Source organism: Bos mutus, chromosome 26, assembly GCF_027580195.1.
Source record: "Bos mutus isolate GX-2022 chromosome 26, NWIPB_WYAK_1.1, whole genome shotgun sequence".
NCBI lineage: Eukaryota > Metazoa > Chordata > Mammalia > Artiodactyla > Bovidae > Bos > Bos mutus.
The window spans coordinates 15,956,927-15,977,469 of NC_091642.1; the positions used below are offsets into that span (position 1 = coordinate 15,956,927).

A 20,543-nucleotide genomic window follows, 5' to 3' on the forward strand; every position below is an offset into this window, starting at 1 on the left:
AAAATTTTCACATAAGCAAAGTGTTTGAGTAAGGCACTCCTACTGCAAAGTAACTAGATGGTTGATAATGTGTATTTCCAAAACATTTTTTAGATTGTAAGCAATGGTGATGCTCCAAAGCCTTACGTGAAACTAAAGAGGGGGGCAATGCGCAACAAGCTAAGAGTTTATCATCAGAAGACATGTGCTAAAGGAATTTTAAAGAAAAATAATAGGCAGATGGAAACACTTCAGAAGGAAGCTCTGAATGCAAAGAACAGTGATCAAAAAAAATAGTGACTATACAGGAAAATTTAAACAAATATTGATCATGTAAAACAGCAAAAACAATAACAATGTTTAAAACTCACAAAACTACAAATAAGATAATTATGATACATAAGAGGAAAACAAGGTTTAAATTGTTTGAAAACCTTCTATTTATATTAGGGAAGAGCTCATTATATTCAGACTGAAACTATACCTGCTAAAATTTTAAGAGTATTGGCCAAAAGAGGAGAAAGAATGTGAAGGTGAGGAGAAAAGGAAATAATGATTTAAAAAAATCTTCAATTCAAGAGAAGGCCATCAAAGAAGCAAAGATCATTTAAAAATTTAGGATTAAAAAAAAGCAAGAGTAATATCTGAAAATATTACTAAACCAGTTTGATTAGTAGGAAAAAAATAGAGAAAACATAACATTTTAATAGCAATATCCAGAAGGGAACTATTTGTAACAGAAAATTACAAACATTTAATAAGCAACTTAAGCAAAAAAGTTCCAATAGAAGGATGAAGAAAGATACTGAATTAGTTAAGAAACATTTTCAAATTTTCTGTAACTAATAAAAAATTTCTTATGTAATCCAATTGTCATCAGTAGATGATATCAAACAGAAAAGGACATGGGAATAACAGTTAATAAAATGAGCTAGGAGAAATGCAAATGGTTAAAAATATGAAAATATTTGATGTTACTTTTAATACTAATAAGTCTGGTGGAGAATATAACATTTCTTATACAAAATTACCAAAATTGTTTTAAAATTGCTTTTAAAATAATTTTTAACAAAGATGTAGGAAAACAGGAATTCTTACTCCTTGTTAAAGGTAGTTTGAAAAAGGACCTTTCTGGAAAGTAAGTAAGCAATATATCAAGATGCATAAAAGGTCACAATTTTTGACCTAGTAGTTCATCTTTTTGCAGATTAGGATCAAGAGTTATGTACAAACATTAATTATAGCCCTATTTGTAATACTGTGAAATTAGAATCAAGCTATTTCAAAATAAACAGTCAAATAAATTATGTTATACTACAGACAACTGACAGGACATTTTAAAATAAAACTCAGAAGTACAAATTTTTCTTTTCTTTTTTTTTTTCAATGCCATTCTCCCAAATCATCCCACCTTCTCCCTCTCCCACAGAGTCCAAAAGACTGTTCTATACATCAGTGTCTCTTTTGCTGTCTCATATACAGGGTTATTGTTACCATCTTTCTAAATTCCATACATATGCGTCAGTATACTGTATGTATTGGTGTTTTTCTTTCTGGCTTACTTCACTCTGTATAATAGGCTCCAGTTTCATCCACCTTTAGAACTGATTCAAATGTATTCTTTTTAATGGCTGAGTAATACTCCATTGTGTATATGTACCACAGCTTTCTTATCCATTCATCTGCTGACTGACTCTGTAACTATGCTGTCATTTTGGGAAGTTTTTTTTTTTTTTTTTTTGCAGAATATATTGGGAGTTTGGACTGATGTTCATTTCCTCTGTTAAAATGGCATTCAGTACTAATTTTATAAGTGCATCTTGTGTGAAACTCAATAAATTCAATTTTATAATCTTTTTAAAAAATTAAAAAAGAAATTTTTCTTATTATAATGAAAAACAGGATGCAAAATCACGTATAGAATATACTTTGAATTTTGTAAACATACATATATGCAAAAGGAAAATGTTGGAAGGATATAAAAGTTTCAGCTGTGGATACTTATGGGTGAAATATTTTAATTTTGATTATTTCTGTATTTCTCTACAATGAGGATTTATTGTTTTTATGATCAGAACACTAAGAATAAGTTTTAATAAAATAATTAAAATATGAAGTACTGCAAGACAGCCATAACAATCTGAAAAAAATCAGAGACCCAGGAAATGCTCAGGCCAGCCACTGGAATTACTGTCCATGAAGATGCCAGTCCAGGAATGAAACGCTAGAGAGGCTACCGGCTGTGTCCATCAGCAGAGAACTGGGCTCATGCTGCTCTGGGAGCAAAGCCAGCAATGCTCTTAACATGAGAGACGCTCACTGTGTCTGGCCTTGATTTAAACAATGTGCCTGTCACCTTTTTTCTTGTGTAGTGTAATAGGTTGAACTGTCTCCATTACTCATGAGCACCAGGAATCAAAGAACACTACATAAATATTAGGTAACTCTATGCTCATAAACAGCTTTACAACAGAAAGTACTCCAGAGATACGTTGGGGCCTAAAATGTATTCTCAACATGAACTAAAATCAGCATATTTGAGAATGCTGTGAAAGAGAAACTCCAGGGCCAATCTCAGATTCAAACTCTATGCTTACTCTCTTGTTTAGTTGCTAAGTTGTATCTGGCTTTTTGCCACCCCATTCTCTACTGGTGACTAAACTGTGATCTTGACCAAAGATCTTAAGTTTACAGAGCCTCAGTTTCCTCAAGAGTAAATAGAACAAACAAAATCTGCTTTGTATTTTGTAAGATTGACATAAGGCTCAAATGAGATTGAGACAGTGTATGTAAATAAGTTTTGAAAAACAGTATCTTAAACTCAATTTAAACATTTCACTTGTTCTCATGACCTAGGAAGCTCAGGTTTAAGTTCCTTACCTTGACATATAATCTTTACCTGTATTGTTTGGAAAGCACTCTTGAGTGTAATGCTTGGTGAACACCTAAGTACTAAGCTTGTAGAATAAAACCCAATGGTCACCTACATTTTCAAAATTTGAAATGTGGATAAATTAATCATGATGGGTAAAAATGTTAACAGGGCAGTCCAGAATATGTATAATACGTTTATGAGTTTCTGTTCCCTAACACAGAAATGATGGTTGAAAATGTTTATTTTGAATAACTGGCAAAATTTCAAGCTCCAATATGCAGTCAGTACTAGCGTCTAAAACTTAAGGGAAAAACTTAATATTTTATATTTTTGCTTTGTTGTTGCTTTTATTTTTTCCTTGTTAAAAAGAGCCATGCATACCGTAATAAAAAGGACAACACTGACTTGCAACAAGAATAACCCATATATGCCACCCACCTATACAACATTTATTATTAAGAATTTATTATACCAGACTTTTTTCAATGTTTATCAAAAATTAGATCACAATTTATACAACATTTTGTAAAATATAATAAATTAACTAACAAATGCTTTACTTTTGGCCATTAAAATGTTTTCTAGTTTTTCAGTATTAGAGGTAGAAATATTATTTTGCTTCAGTATTAGAAGCAAAAAATAATTGGCTAAAATAATTTGAAATAAAAATAGAAACAAAGAACAATATCCCAGCAAAACCTATCAGTGACATTGGAGGACGCATCCAAGTTTATAAAACTGCCAACTCCTTCCCTCCTTCCTTCCTACAACTACTCTCTCCACAAAACACCATGAACAAGGAAAGTACATTTTTAACATCAAACTAAAGGGCTATCAATTAACTTGTTTGTGATCAAACTGTATACTTTTCACGTGACACCAGATCTAGGAAGCCCAGCCAACCTAAGTCACTCAATGGCCTCTTGGGTCTTTTACCTCAGTTTCTCATGGTTTCTGTCATTATAGAGGAAAGGCACGAATTTTGTTGTTGCCACAGTCACTGAGAGACTGACTATTTCTCTTAGTGATTAAGTACAACAGCATCAGAAGCTCTAGATCCATTACAGTGCCAGTTAAAGAGAGAAAATCGTGTCTTCTTTTCTGTTTGGATCTTACAAACACAAAGTCTCTAGAAAGACTTTCAAAATGAGAACACATCATGACTTAGAAACAAAGTCCAGAATCAGACACTTCCCTGCTAAAATCCTGGTCTCGCCACCATTACCTCCTGCACGGATTCCCACAGGAGCTTTGTAACAAGCTTCTCTCCCTCTATACTTGCCCCTCATAGCAGAAACTTTGGGTTGATTTCCAACCTCTCAGTTACCATGTCAGTTTTCTGCTAATTTCCAAGGCCAACGCCTTCATTTCTTTGCCTGGGGGCTTTCTCTGACTTCCTGGGAAGTGGCCCTCAGTCAGTGACTGGAGGGACTTGAGGAATAAACACTCAGCTCTGTTGCCCTGATGTCCATAGTGTGCCATGCATTTTACCCTGACTCTCAGAGTGTCTCCACGGAAATCAAGCCGTAGTTTACCATGTGGTATTAGCTGGTCTCCATTCCCTTTCTCATGGCTCCATTTCCCTACCAGCATATTCTTCAAATGAACCAATTCCTTGTCTTGATGTCTGCTTGTCAGGGAACCATCTAATGATATTCCACGTCAAACTATTGTCAACCCCAAAAAGCAGAATGATCTTTTAGAAACAGATTATGTCAGTCAGTCCGGCAACTGACTCTCTCCTCTTCGCTTAGGATTGAAGTCAAAGTTTTTACAAAAGGCCTACAAGACCCTGTATCTTCTGCCTCGTCCTGTACCTGCCCCTGCCCAAAGCCTGCTATTTTATGAACTTACCCGCCATGCCCACCTTAGCACCTCTGCTCTAGCCATTCTCTTTGCTGGGAACACTTTCCCTTGAGAATCTGCCACCTGGTTAATTCCTTTACCTCTTTCAAGCCTTGTTCAACTCTCACCTTCTCAATGAGGTCACCCTGACCACCACTTGATTCAATATGCACGCTCTCCCTCACCTCCACAAAGCACTCTCCAAGCCTTATCTTGTTTTATTTTTTTCCTGTTCCATTGCAATTACCACCTCCTAACATATTAAATACGGAGAAGGCGATGGTACCCCAACTCCAGTACTCTTGCCTGGAAAATCCCATGGATGGAGGAGCCTGGTGGGCTGCAGTCCATGGGGTTGCTAGGAGTTGGACACGATTGAGCAACTTCACTTTCACTTTTCACTTTCATGCATTGGAGAAAGACATGGCAACCCACTCCAGTGTTCTTGCCTGGAGAATCCCAGGGACGGGGGAGCCTGGTGGGCTACCGTCTATGGGGTCACACAGAGTCGGACACGACTGAAGCGACTTAGCAGCAGCATCAGGAGCAACATATTAAATAACCTATTTTCCCTGTTAGAACATGAACTCCACGAGGACAGGGTTCTTTGTTGTGTTCCCTGATGCTTCTAAAGTGCTAAGAAGAGCCCTTGACGTATACGCAGCATGCCATAAACATTTGTTAAGCAGTTACTATAAATTATCATGTTATTCCTTAGTGGAATAAAATTGATAAATACACACTATATGGGTCACAAGGTCATCACAAAAATAACCCTATTTTTTTCTTACAATAAATTTAAAACCAACTGACAAGTTGAGTTTATAAATTTATATTCTAAGTGTATTTATTAAATTTTAATAAGTTCTTAATTTTTCACTATAATTTAGAAAAATATAATGATTCAAACTTGCTTACAGATAATTTTGGGGGTGATTATTCACACCAAAATCTTTTTTTTACTCACAAAGAGCTTTTACACCTAGGGTGTACTACACACAGTTCCTATGAAGACTGAATACTCTTCATCCATTAAAAAAACATAATCAACTCATACAAACTTTTAGGAACATGTCTACTTCATAGAATAGAACATTTTGGTGTACAGAACCATTACTACGGATGCATCAAGTATAAGTAATTCTATATTACACCTATATTCTCCCCCTGACAATATAGATGTGGAACTCAGAGTGGCACATGAGAGTCCAATTTAATTTGAAAGAAATCCATTCCTTAAATTACCACATTATGAAGACTCAATGAATATTTACAGAATAGTAATAGCCAGCTAACCTATGGCTTTGGGTTGAACTTAAACTCTGAATTTTAAGAAAAACCCAGCAAAGGAATTTTAAAATTACTTTTATTTTCTAGGATTAAATGAAGTCCTTAATGTTATTTCAGAACAGGCCTAGGCTTCATATTTTGCTGTGTAAGCAAATCAGTGCCACATCATACTAGGTTATGTATATAAAAAGAGAGATTTGCAGTGGATCTAGAGTACTGTGACAATGGAAAGTAAATCTCACATGCAACATACAAATGTATATGTACACACATGTATGTGTATATATAGCAGAGAGATAACTTCCAGTTAGTAGTAATTACAAAATGCAAAGGAAAAAACAAAACATGATTTTAAACCTTATGCTTCTACCTCTATTATTTTCCAAAGAATATTAAATAAATTAGCAGTTAGCAGCCATTATTTATTTCTGATATTAAATTCATATAAGAAAACAATTTAAGCTCTAAAAATTACTGAAGGACAATATTTTCAACTTGAAATTAAAAAAAAAATTAAGTTGTCAATTTACTTGAGATCAGAAATATATGGATATAGGGAATTTTAAATATCAGAAATCATATTTGTTTATCAAGATGAAGAAAATCTGATATTGAATTTAGAATCCTAAGTTTATTTGGAGCATGGATAAAGGTACTCAATTAACAAAGCTACCACCTTAATAATGTGCATGTTAAGATATTGTTCAGTTCAGTTCAGTTCAGTCGCTCAGTCGTGTCCAACTCTTTGTGACCCCATGAATTGCAGCATGCCAGGCCTCCTTGTCCATCACCAACTTCTGGAGTTCACTCAAACTCATGTCCATCGAGTCGGTGATGCCATCCAGCCATCTCATCCTCTGTCGTCCCCTTTACCTCCTGCCCCAATCCCTCCCAGCATCAGAGTCTTTTCCAATGAGTCAACTCTTCGCAAGAGGTGGCCAAAGTATTGAAATTTCAGCTTCAACATCAGTCCTTCCAATGAACACCCAGGACTGATCTCCTTCAGAATGGACTGGTTGGATCTCCTTGCAGTCCAAGGGACTCTCAAGAGTCTCCTCCAACACCACAGTTCCAAAGCATCAATTCTTTGGTGCTCAGCTTTCTTCACAGTCCAACTCTCACATCCATACATGACCACTGGAAAAACCATAGCCTTGACTAGATGGACCTTTATTGGCAAAGTAATGTCTCTGCTTTTGAATATGCTATCTAGGTTGGTCATAACTTGTTAAGATACTGTAAATTCTCCCAAATTGATTTACAGATTTTATACAATCCCTATTAAAGTACTTGTGAGTTTCTTTGCAGAAATTGACAAACTGATCCTAAAATTCCTGTCAAAATTCAAACGACCCAGAAAAGCCAACATTCAAAACAAATAAAGCTGGAGGACTCATATTTTCTAATTCTAAAACTTACTACAAAACTATAGTAATCAAAATAGCGTTGTACTGTCATATTATAGATTTAAAACTATAAATGTCTATAGATTAATGGAATGGTATTGAGATTATAAAAACAAATTCTCACACTTATGGTCAATGGATTTGAAACAGGAGTCCCAAGATTATTCAGTGTAGATAGAAAGTCTTTTCAACAAGTAATAAAAAATTACCAAATTACCCAGAAATTCAATTCTTATTTATATATTCCAATGCAAGGAAACAAAATTTGTAGACAAATATTCACAGTAGCATTTTTCAAAATATTCAAAAAGTGGAAATAGCCTAGATGTTCATCAACTCACAAGTGCAAAAACAAACTGTGCTATATCAATAATGTGTGTGTGCATGCTCAGTCACTTAGTCATGTCCAGCTCTTTGTGACCCCATGGACTGTAGCAAGCCAGGATCATCTGTCCCTGGAATTTTCCAGGCAAGAATACTGGAGTGGGTTGCCATTTCCCACTCCAGGGCAATTTCCTGAGCCATGGATTGAACCCATGTCTCTTCATTGGCAGGCATATTCTTCATCATTGAGTCACCTGAGACATCCCTCTTGTATCAATAATATCAAATATTACTTGGCAATAGAAAGAAATTAAATACTCATCCACAATGTGGGATGAAACTTGAAGACGCTAAGGCTAAGTAAAAGAAGCTAGTCACGAAAGACCACATATTGCATGACCCCATTTATATGAAATGGAATGAAAATATACTATAGGAAACTCATATAAGGACAAAAAATAGATTAGGGCTTGTCTATGGTTGAGAATGAGGCTTGAGGAAAAAGAGAGGGGGTGAGAAGGGAGTTTCTTTAGCGGAAGATGAAAACGTTCCAAAATTGATTTTTGGTGATGGTTACACAAGTCTGGATATACTAAAACCCCTAAATTTCACAGTTTAAATAGGTAAATTGTATGGCATATGAACTACATTTTAATAAAGCTGTTTACAAAAAGCCAACAAAACTACACATTGGTAAGTAGAACCAGATCTCCAGAAAACTTTCTAAATGGGAGTAGGTAGGTAGGTTTTATTCTTCTGTGACGTTTGGAATTTAAGTTTTAGAAAACAAGGGATACACACCAGTTATTCATCTAACTAGTAATGACAAAAGGACACAGAGAAGTCGGAAACACGCGAATAAAGGACTACCAAGTAAACGTGAGCAAAAGGAAAGCAGAGGCAGAAGTTTTTAAACTCTACAAAATAAACTATTTATTATGTATATTTATTACATTTGTTCCTTAAGTTTATGAGTGTTTTATCTCAACTTACGTATGCATCATTTACATTTGTTTTTCTCTTATGAGTTGAGTTTTAACAGCATTCAAGAATGCTTTAAATCGATGAGGAGAAAAAGGAAGTTAGATTCAGATAGAGTTTTCAATTTGTTAAAAGTTTTGTACTAAAGGTATTTGAAATTAAGGGTCAGAATGAAATTAGAGCACTTACTGCGAAGTTAGAAATTAGAGCACTTCTCCCTAAGCAATAGAAGATATACCCACACATTATCTAATGTTCTAAGCTTCGGTGACAGCCTGTGATCTAGAGTAGTAAAAAATCAAGGACACAAAAGCTAAAAAAAAAAAAAAAAAAATTACTTAGAGAAATGTCTCCCAAAACTGTCCTTTGTGCATCATGTCTGATTTAGTTTTAGTTTTTTCAGAATAACCAAAAATTTTATGGACAAGATCAATTATATTTGTGCCTAGGTATTTGGAGGAGTTTATTTTTATATCCCTTGCTTTCCTCAAAGAAAAGCAAAGTCTAAATATAGCAACATGAAGTCAGTCACATAAGAGCACTTTTTAAAAGGTGAATAAAATATTTCAACTGTAAGGTATTTTTAAATCTTTCTGTTTAAACATCTTAACATGTATAAAACAAAAAATTTGGAAAATAAGCATAGAATAAAATTGCTATGCCTCAGAATGCTGTCATGAGTTGTGACTCACAATCTGTGGATTTTTGCTCTTTGGGAACCCCCATTATTTTCAGAAACCACGTCATGCACTATTTCAAGATCTGAAAACCACATTTACTCGCACATAATCATTTCTCTTTCACCATACTCCATCTCCCCATTTGCAATATGATACTGTACTAATACAGCCATAAAATAAAAATAGTCACTATATTCTACAACCTTCAACATTCAAAAAGTGAAACTATGTAATTAAAATGCAACTCATCTCCACCCACCTTTTATAGTCAACTTTGTTAATAAAGATAGATGTGACCTGTTAACTGAGGGGTGTTGGGCACTCCTAGGACTAAATACAGATGCGTTGTTTCTTTCATCGTACCTGTATCTTAAATTCCTTCAGTTCCTATCTGACAGGGAAAGGGTGCCAGGTGAGCAGTCTGTCACTCTTGCCTAGACTAATAGACTCTCCAGTGGCTTTTGTTACAGCTCATGTCATACTATTAAAACTATGTGCCTTGAAAATGGCATAACATATGTAGCTGAATCTTGTCAACTCTAGATAATCAGACTCTGTTTGGCTTCACAAGCAGATGCAGATTAGAGAAGTAATATAAATATGCAAATCACAGCAGTCCCCTCTCACCACCACTGTTCCTACCTCTAATGACCCTCGCAGAAAGTCTGTGTGTTCAGCTCCCACTTCCAGGGCTACATCAACAGACGCAAAGGGACGGCTGGCCATCTGCTGTCGTTCTCGGAGCAGTTGCTGGAGGGGGTTAAAAAGCACTCGTTTTAAGACAGGTTTTAGGACACGTTAAATTCAACAATATCTAGTCCTGTTTGGAAAAAAAATGGCATCTAAAATTTAGAGGTAATACACATATTCATATCTAGATCAATAAAAATGAAAATTATTTTCTCCTCATGGCCTGGGTTATATTTCCTTATAGGCTTGAAATGTATGGTGCCTCCTGACCGCCACCTCATAGGCCAAGTGAAAAGCACTTTGAAAACTTCAGGTGAGAGGTACTACTTAAGGAAAAACTGCTATTATGATGACAGGTGTGCCAAGTCTTTCCACTCAAAATAACTCATGCCTGTGTCTTAGCTGAAAGCAAACAGCAGTACAAATGATTGAGAAAAGAGAATGAAAAGTTGTCAAAATGCATTAATAGAGATTAAAGGAACATACACCTGCCAAGACCCCAGTCTTGTAAGTCATCAAGATCCCCCTTGTCAATTGCTATAGCACCAGCAGGGATTTTTATTGTCAGTGTTTTTAACTTTATTCAAAGCCATGGTGTTTATTATTTAAATGATTAGTAGGTTGCAAAAACGTGTGCCAGGGCTTCTAAAACACTCTTCAGATATTTGTTTCTTCTCTTTGCGTCTCTTCTCGGCTTTGCCCAAACAAAAACCAATAAACCAGCAAGTCCCAACCAAGTACCCAGCTAATTTATATTTCTGCCTCCCCTTGTAATTATAATATTCATTAAGTCATGATAAGAAAAAATTGATGACCAGTACTAGATATTGCGAATCTTGCCCTCCTCATTCGACACAGCTAATAAAATTATTATTAAATATTAAAAGTAGATGAGCAATGCAATTAAACACTCTTTCAAATGAGAAGAAAATCCTATCGCTGAAGACAAAATCCTTGAACACAATGAATGGCTTCATTATTCACAGTGATTTCTAAAGATTCACTGGCAGTAACTTAAAACATTAACAACTGGTCTTTGAATGTAAATGTACGGAGCACTGTGATGCATCATTCATAAAGTTCCCTTTCTCATGGTGAAGGAACAAAAGCCAACACCTGATGGCTCTTTATTTTTAACATTTTTATTTTAACACTTGTGACACCGCAGTGACAGTGTTCATGTAATGAGCATCTCAAACATAATCTAAGGGCTTGCTTTTCTTATTGAAGAGAGAACATCCGCTTGCGAATATGGGACAGAAATAATGCAACTATTACCTAGCTAGAGTTCAAGGTCTTAAATTGTATGTATTTTTAGAAGAAGATACATAATGAAGACATATTAAAAACATATTCAGAGTAAAAAGCAAATGTGATCTAAATCACCCAAATTATTCACTTTAGTATAAACTCAGACTTGCACTATTAAAAATACAGCTGCTGGCCAAGAGAATCTTATTTGTGTCTCTTTCGATAGGAGTGGCCAATTGATCTGAATACTGTGTCTATGCAAAATGCAAACATAATGTTACTCCAAATACCAGTGGATGCTAAGTGTAGAAGACACCATGTTCTTTTTATCTGATAAAACATAAATGCACACACAGATACACACACAGGAATACACAAACTGCCTCTGTTACAGTTAATATAATAATTCCCTTGAGAAAACTATAAATTCTAGTTTGGATTAAGGCAATTTTCTAACATTTGTATTAAAGTTTCTTCATTTTTACTAGTTTCCCTTAGCTTATAAATGGCATCTCCTATAATTGATTCTTTAAAAAAAAACAATTTGTTTCTTCACCTTGCCTTTTTGCTACACCTAAAAGTAAAAGCTCTACAAAATATAATTAATGAGAACTCAGTCCCACAGATTGTAATGTAAATCTATGATTATTCTAAATTCACTATCTTTAACAAAGACTAGATTTCTCTGAAAAAAAATGTATTATTTTGACCACCTGCTACACTCATAATAAAGAAAAATCAGTGATTGATAGTTTTATTCATTTTACAAAGTTTACCAATAGGACAAAAAGGCACTTTAAAAGATTCCAGTTTGTCTTCTGAGCATTGAGTTTTCATCAGTTTTTAAGAACTGAATGTTACTACAGTACTCTTCGCAAAGAGGAAAGACACTGTTCTTGCCCAGGACCGTAACACTGAAGTTCGTAAAACAAGATACGGTGAAATAAAAATAATGAGAGCACAAGACAGTGTACAGCAGAGGTTACAAACAGGGAATTCGCCAAATTAATTCACTCGGGGTCACGTAACAGAGGACTAGTTCGAGGACTTTGGCCAGTGTACCAAGTTTCTGACTTTGGGGAACCTAATGAAATCGTTCTGACCCGGGAAACTTAGAGGGAGTAAAAAGTTTTATCCTAAAACACTCTTGCTTTGATAGGATGACCCTAAAATAATAACATGGAACAAAGTGAGATTTGTCATGCTACTAAATTCCTGGCTCTCGGCTGAGTCCTTAACAATCGTCCTTTCTTTTGCCAGTTAACATCTATGTGCATTACTTCTTAAATTTTGCCCCTTCTGTGTCAGAACAAAAGAGACATAAACAATTCACATTTTATGCTTACAACTCAAATTTCCTGGAAATTTAATGATGATACTGACAGGCAATTTAGTTAGACTTTAGAGTTAAAAAAATCTGTGTTTGAATACCTGGTTTTCCACTTGGTAGCCGTTTAAGGTACTATTTATACCTCTCTGAATTATTTAGACCTCTATAAGCCTCATATTTTCTCATAGCAAAATTGGGCTATCAATAGTGTCTACACCTACAACTAGCCCTTAGAGAACTTGTTTTGATTCCCAGTTTCTCCACCCATTACCTACTGCACCATCATCAAATTACATAGACCTTTCTAAGGCTTATTCTCTATTAAACGGGAAGAGGAATGCTATTAGAAGTTTTGCTAATACTAAAAGCATTTGCACTGCTCTACACAGAATCTGGCACATTGTGAGAACTCAGTAACAGTTCATTGGTACAATTATTATGTTAAAATTTCAAGCCGTAACTTTGTCTTTAAAGATGGCACTCTAATTACCACAAGCCCATTTTCTTGGGCACTAGAGACACATTTTGCTCTATTAGTCTCCCTTTTAACAAATGTTGCAAATTTACGAGACAGTTGGAAAATGTCATGATTGTGGTAAAAATGAATTTAATTTGGAACCGCTTCCTGCCATTTGTGACTAAATGATAAAAACTCAACCTAAAAATTGTGAGGAAATATAGAGTACTTCCGTAAGAACTTTCAAAAATTATTTGTTGGTTGTGATTTTTATATAAAATGAAGTTTGACATTTTGCATATAGATAAGAAACCATATAACAGATGATCTATTTTATAACTAATCTGCAGTTGCCAATTATTCAGCAGAAAGAAAAGGCCAAAAGAACAAACTGATCATAATGCAATAGATTATAATCACGTTGCTGTAACCACTGTGGTGAAGGACATTTTAAAATTATGGATGTTCTTACTATCATGTTCGTTATGTATGATTGTTGTTTTATTATTCAAAGTCTCTTACAAAACAAACCATGAAATTAAAAACAATATGAAAATCCATGCTTACAGATGGAAACTGAGAACAGTCATTGATTCTATCAAATGTATATATGAAATGCTTCCACACGCTAATACTACTACAAATATCATATTAGTCCCCAAAGTTCATATTAATGACTTTTCCAATCACCCCTAAAGCTAAAACTCTAATGGATTTAGGATAATAATCTTTAAAAACACACACACTAAAAAAAAATCAAATCAGTAACCAACTCGCTTCCAGTTGTCTTCCTGTCGCCTGCCTCCTATGTTCAGATTCCATCTAGCCTCCCCCCATACCTCCAAATACCCTTCCACTCCATCCCAGGCGTGAAGTTATCATCTTATCTACAAGTTATTTATGATATTAGTGTGGCACTATCTCCTCAAACCTTCATGCTTTCCTGAAATCTTTAAGGCAAAAATTTATTTCTGTTTTTTATTTTGCTCAGCACTTAGTTTGTAGTCAATAGTATTTGATGACTAGACAATGAATGAGTGACTTAAAGTATAAAAATCTGTATCACCTGAATGTGACTGAAGGCAAGTTTTTATTAAACTGATTTTAATCATTGGAAAAGACCCTGATGCTGGCAAAGATTGAGGGTAGGAGGAGAAGGGAACGATAGAGGATGAGATGGTTGGATGGCATCACCGACTCAATGGACATGAGTTTGGGTAGACTCTGGGAGTTGGTGATGGACAGGGGAGGCTTGGTGTGCTGCGGTTCATGGGGTCACAAAGAGTCAGACATGACTGAATGACTGAACTGAATTATGAAGAAGCTTTTAAAAGTATATGTCCTCTGATATTCTGCTTTCCGGTGGCTCAGTCAGTCAAGAATCTGCCTGCAATGCAGGAAGACCTGGGTCTGATTCCTGGTTGGGAAGATCCCTTGGAGAAGGGAATTGCAATCCACTCCAGTATCCTTGCCTGGAAAATTCTACGGACAGAGGAGCTTGGTGGGCTACAGTCCATGGAATTGTAAAGAGTCAGACACGACTGAGCAACTAACACAATCACACTGTTCTGATATTCTACAATGCATGCCTTATGCTCAAAAGTAAGGGGATATTCATTTTTTTAAAATGGGTCAATTCTGTGGATCCAACAAATCACCACTAGGCTTCTTATCTGTCTTCATTCACTTTATTACCATGCTATAAATATTATAAGGAAAACTGCCATAAAGTCATCACAATGCATTCATATTTTAATAGAAATTATTTAGATTTAGAAAGGTATAAAAGGATCAATCAAAATTCTTTAGTCATTATTTTTGAGCTTACATACTAAAATGAACAAGGAGCTTGAATTATATGTAAAGCAACATTTCATGAAAAAGTATTTCTATTATTAACACAGACACAACACAAAGTATAATAAGCAAAAGATCATTTTTTTTAGTGGAAGGATAGTGCATCAATGAATTAGGAAAGCATGATAATTCTATCATTTTTATAACTAAATCTGCAAGCTACAAGTTTACTCAGTTTTTCTTCATTATTTTAAAGTAAAATGTCCTTAACTGTCAAATGGTCACAGCAGACATTCAAGGTAGATTGTTCAGGTATGCAGGTTTGTTGTTTAAGCAGTAATATGTCAGAAACAAAACCGACCTTTACTGTCATCAAGCCTACTACCAGAGAGAAGAAGAGAGTAGAAATGGAAATTTTTCTAAATTTTCCAAAATACAAAGTTCAATATTTTCTCTAAAATGCCAAGAGATTATATCAGTATAAAACATACTCATGTCAATGTATGTGTGAAAGTGTATGTGTGAATATTCCTAAAATTATATATATAATTCAAAGTAACTGAAACTCAAAACTAAAACTCTTATATAAAATTTCAAAGTGTTAGTTGCTCAGTTGTGTCTGACTCTTTGCAACTCCATGGTCTGTCCATGGATTCTCCAGGCAAGAATACTGGAGTGGGTTGCCATTCCCTTCTCCAGGGGATCTTCCTGACCCAGGGTTTGAACCTGGGTCTTCTGCATGGCAGGCAGATTCTTTACTGTCTGAGTTAACAGGGAAGCCCTTAAAACAAAATAAAATGTCAAGATAAAGATTAATGCCTGCAAATGAATGTCTTTGTTGTCATCTGAATAACATTGAACATATCACTGATATGAATAAAAGACAGTCATCACAGAGTTTAGACTTAAAAGGGACCTATAGATCCTCTGGTCCAGAGATTTTTTAACCTACAGACTATATAGACCTATAACGGGTAAATAGATGAGCACTAGAAAAATCTATGAATCTACGAATCTAGCACTAAAAGATGACACTTTTATTAATTTTTTTTCCAATTTCAGTAGATTCAATAATTTAACTTACTACTGTCTTTAGAAACTAATTGGCCCTCTTTTAGAATCAAAATGTAACTCCACTGTTTTCTTAAATTCTTTTAATAAACAAATCTATCAATATATATTCACGCTTAAAACAGAATGGAGTAAATTATAAAAGCAAGCAAGACAGCTTTAAAATTCCCTACACATCCCTATTTGCTAAATAAGAACTTCTTAAGTGCAGAATGGGTTTGAAGTTCAAACATGTGTTTCTAAAGTTTCCTTTTATTTCTTCCCTTTGTTTAGCTCAGTGTTTCCAAGCTTTGGGGTTTACACAGTTGTATGTGCAATGTGACCTATACTCTGTAGTGAATTATCTTGACTCTAAAGGTATCATTTATTCATACCCATTTTATGATATCATAACTTCCATGTGAAATATATCTCATGGAACTCTAAAAGTTTTCAATATTATCAAGAAGAGAGAGGCACAAACTATGAGGCTGATAGCATCACCATCATTTGCATGCAATAAGGTCTTAAAGGGCTTCCCTGGTCGTTCAGATGGTAAAGAATCCACCTGCAATGCAGGAGACCTAGGTTCAGTCCCTGGGTGGGGAGATCCCCTGGAGAAGGGAAGAGCTGGCTACCCACTCCAGTATTCTTCCCTGGAGAATTCCATGGACAGAGGAGCCTGGCACGCTATAGTCCATGGGGTCACAAAGAGTAAGCTTTCTACCGACAGGAATTACAGAAAAAGACATTCAACTTTTGTGAGTATGGGCATTTTAAGTCTGAGCTGGCTTTGTTTAGGTTAATTTAGGAAATGACAAAAGAAAGAGAGCATGACAGATCTTCCTTATCCTCATATATTTATGGTTATGCATTATTAATTAAACATCATCGAAACCAAAACCATACTTCTTAGATGGCACAATTCTTCCCAACTGAAGTTTGAAGCCAAGAAAATGGAAAGAACATCCGACAACTGTCTGTACATGTCAATCACTCTAAGTCCTCATGGAAAGTAGGTTTAATATTAAAAGGATGGAACATTTCTTAATACAAAAGCTGTAATTTCCAGCACCCTACAAGGTTGCTTATCAAATAAGTTAAGCTTCATATCATTGGATAGACCCTGGTCAAACCCTTTGTTTAGAGAGATCAAGCTGGTTTGTGATGTATAGCAAACAAAGAAAGTAAAACTCACTAGCCCCACCATCCCTACCAAATTCCCACATCTACTCCAGAAACTGCTAGCATTTGCCAACAATTCTCTTAATATTTTTAGGAAAATTAGCAAAGAATGAGTAGGTTCATCATTTCTCTCTAGTCTAAATGCAATATTGATACATGCTCCAGCTCTGTCAATTGCTGGTTTTCATCAACTGTGTGTCTGTTGACTACACTAATGGAGAAGTCCATCTTGTGAACACTTTTTCAGAAGAAAATCATCTGTAACTTAGTAACAGTAAACAGTTGATATTCCATGCAAAATTTTGATTATGCAGATGATATACTTGTGTATACTTGCTTTTATCTTACACATGGCAACATGTCTTGTATAATTCACTGATGAGAAAACAAGCATGGCTGTTACATCACGTGGTCCATCTCTTCACGCAGTAGCGATAAGAAAACAATTCTCAGGGACTTCCGTGGTGGTCCAGTGGTTAAGAATCTGCCTTCCAGTGCAAGGGATGCAGATTCGATCCCTGATTGGGGAACTAAGATCCCCCATGCCACGGGCAACTAAGTGCATACACCACAACAATTGAGCCTGTACTCTCTGGAGCCCATGAACCACAACTAAGTCCTGACACATCCAAAAAATAAAACAAATCAATATTTTTTAAAAGGAAAACAATTCTCAGTCAACTGTTACTGTGTTGTCAAGGAATTTCCTAAGGAACAGAAGCAGATGCTGAAATTCTTCTTTATTTGGTGTTCCAAAGGGTGAATCTTGAAGAATTTAGATTTAGATTCTAGGCAGAGTTTTCATTCCTTCCCTTCCCTCTCTCCACCTAAATAAATAAATAAATAAATGCCTAGTCTTAGAACAATTTGATAGGAAGTTCTTGATTTACTTGGTGACTACATTTGGCTGTGATCATTCACTCGGTGAATAGGTTTTACTGAGCTCTGTGTTCCAGACACTTTTCTAGGAACAGATATATGAGGTGAGTCTTTTGTTTCTATGTAGCCAGCATTTCCATGCTACTAAAAGAACACTGGTTTCCCTGGTGGCTCAGAGGGTAAAGAATCCACCTGCAATGCAGGAGACTCTGATTCAATCCCTGGGTTGTGAAGATCCCCCCAGAAGGGAATGGCTACCCACTCCAGTATTCCTGCCTGGGAAATCTCATGGACAGAGGAACCCGGTGGGCTACAGTCCATGGGGTTGCAAAGAGTTGGACACAACTGAGCAAGTAAGCATGCAAAAAAATATCAGGGATCCCTCTAGATCATCTACTGGGAGAATGGAAGGTGACAAATGGGGGAACCTTGTGATGTGGAAGAATTATTCAAGTAGCCTGGATTTGAAAGCAACAGAACCTTATCTGTTTCTTAGTGAGCTAAAACCTGAAGACATGTAAAACTACTGCAAACATTTTTGAAGGTTACTTTGGACAAGTGTAAAATTAAAATATGGATTCTTAATTCTACATTGACAGAGATGGCATCACTGATTTTGACTTTGCCAAAGATGATCTCATGTCCAGATGAAAGAAATAATGCAGAATGGATTCATCTAGAAGAGCCAATTACTCAGGTACTACTTGATACAAGACCATCTTTTCTAATGAGCAATAGAAAATTTAACAGAGTTTTGTAAGGCAGTATTTTGTTCTGTTTGTACTTTTTGACAATTAAAACAAAAAGTCAAAAAATGAAATGCTTATTGACAATTTTGAAGATTACTCTGGACACTTAAAAGCATAGTTTACAGCAGATAAAAGTCTTATTTGTTCAACATATACATATATAAACAAATAATGAAAATATTAAAGAAAAAAGCCGCTACAGAAAATACATAAGGGTTGGGAGAAAGACAGTGGAGAGAGAAGGTGCTTCAGACCAGAAGGATTACAGAAGGTCTCTGCGGAAATCACATTTGACCTGAAACCTTGAATACTCAGTCAGAGTAGGTGTGCATTCTCAAAACTCCGTTTAACACAAAAAAAGTGTATTTCTGGCTCACATAAACTTTCTATAACTCCAGGTAACTTCACATCTGGTAACTTAGCAATACGGATGCTCCAGTCCTAAGACTCTTACCATTTCAACCCAGGGATTCCTTAAGTGTAAAGGCAGAAAAGAGACTAGTGAATCCTGCATGGACTTTTCAATGTCTCAGGCCAGACATAAAATATTTCCATAGCCATAGAGCTCACCCTAACTAGAGACCACAAAATGCAGAGGAACAAGTGCAATATTACATGAGTGGAACAGGAACAAATAAAGCCAAAAAGAACTTTTCAGGCAGAGGTAAGAGCAAATACAAAGTTCTAGAGTTCCTCAGGCTTTAAGTGTGAGCTTGAAGTGTTCAACAAAAAGAAAGAAGTTTGAGTTTTATTAAGCAAGGGGGCAAAGAGCAGATGGTCAAAGGATAATTTTGGTTTTATCAAGGTTAAGAGAAATTGAAATAACATATACATATCATCAGGCATCATAGGATTCAAAAAAATCAGATTATTTTTTTTAAACATAATTTCCTTTTGTATTGCACAGACAGCCCATTCTTCTGGTGTTAGAAGTAGTTTGGAACAAACAGGCAAAAGAAATAGGCTTTACCCTCCTCAAATAAAGTTATTCAAGACATAACCAGAAAATAGCAACAGCAGTTAATCTCAAATACAATGAACCTAGCTCTCCCAGTAAGAATCGAAAGGTCAATTTTGTATGTAACCTTCTTTAATACAAAAGGCCAGGTGGTTGTAATTTATCTGAGCAAATCAAAATGAACAAAGGATGAGTACTGAAAAGGTCATTTAAAAGCTAGATCACTAGAATGGATGTTTAATACATATTACTCCTCAAAGAGCAACAATGAAAAGCCAAATAATTTCAAATTTTGAAACCTGCACTTGGAAAAACTTTTTTACCCACAAAGAATACCCCTATAGCCCCACTGTAAAATATATTACTTCCCCAAGTTAGAGGCCTAAGTTGCAAGAGGAGAAAATAGTGGTGCTGCTCTCAAGAAGAGCAAAGGAATGACTTTGACAGCCACGCGGCACTCAGCATGATCTAGTCAACCTTGACGCCTGGAAATCTAAAAGCAGCTGATTACAATAGAAATGACACATCGACTCTTGCTTGTGTGCCAGTCATTTATGACTAGAGGCTCTTGTTACAATAAAACTCAGATCAACCCTTCAGTAGCTTTATTCCCCCCTTAAGAATTAATTTACGAAAGAAAGATGTTTTTTTTCCTCCCTGATTCTGGGAATCAATACAAAGCTCAAGTTTCAATTCTGAACCACAACATGCTCGCTTCTAGGTTAAGAAATTCTAAATGCTACATAATCCGGTTAGCTTTTACATTTAGTGTATAAGGAGTCCATATTGAACATTTTAGTTTGTGACAATAATTTTG

General features: G+C 35.5%; 1 protein-coding gene across 1 annotated transcript in view; it reads right to left on the reverse strand.

Moving 5' to 3' along the window:
- The window catches only part of ATRNL1 (attractin like 1), an 807,510-nt gene that overhangs the window by 275,667 nt on the left and 511,300 nt on the right, over positions 1-20,543 (reverse strand). The window contains exon 27 of the mRNA XM_070363366.1: positions 10,023-10,130. Within this exon, the coding sequence (XP_070219467.1) occupies positions 10,023-10,130 (108 nt within the window). The remainder of the gene's footprint in view (positions 1-10,022; positions 10,131-20,543) is intronic.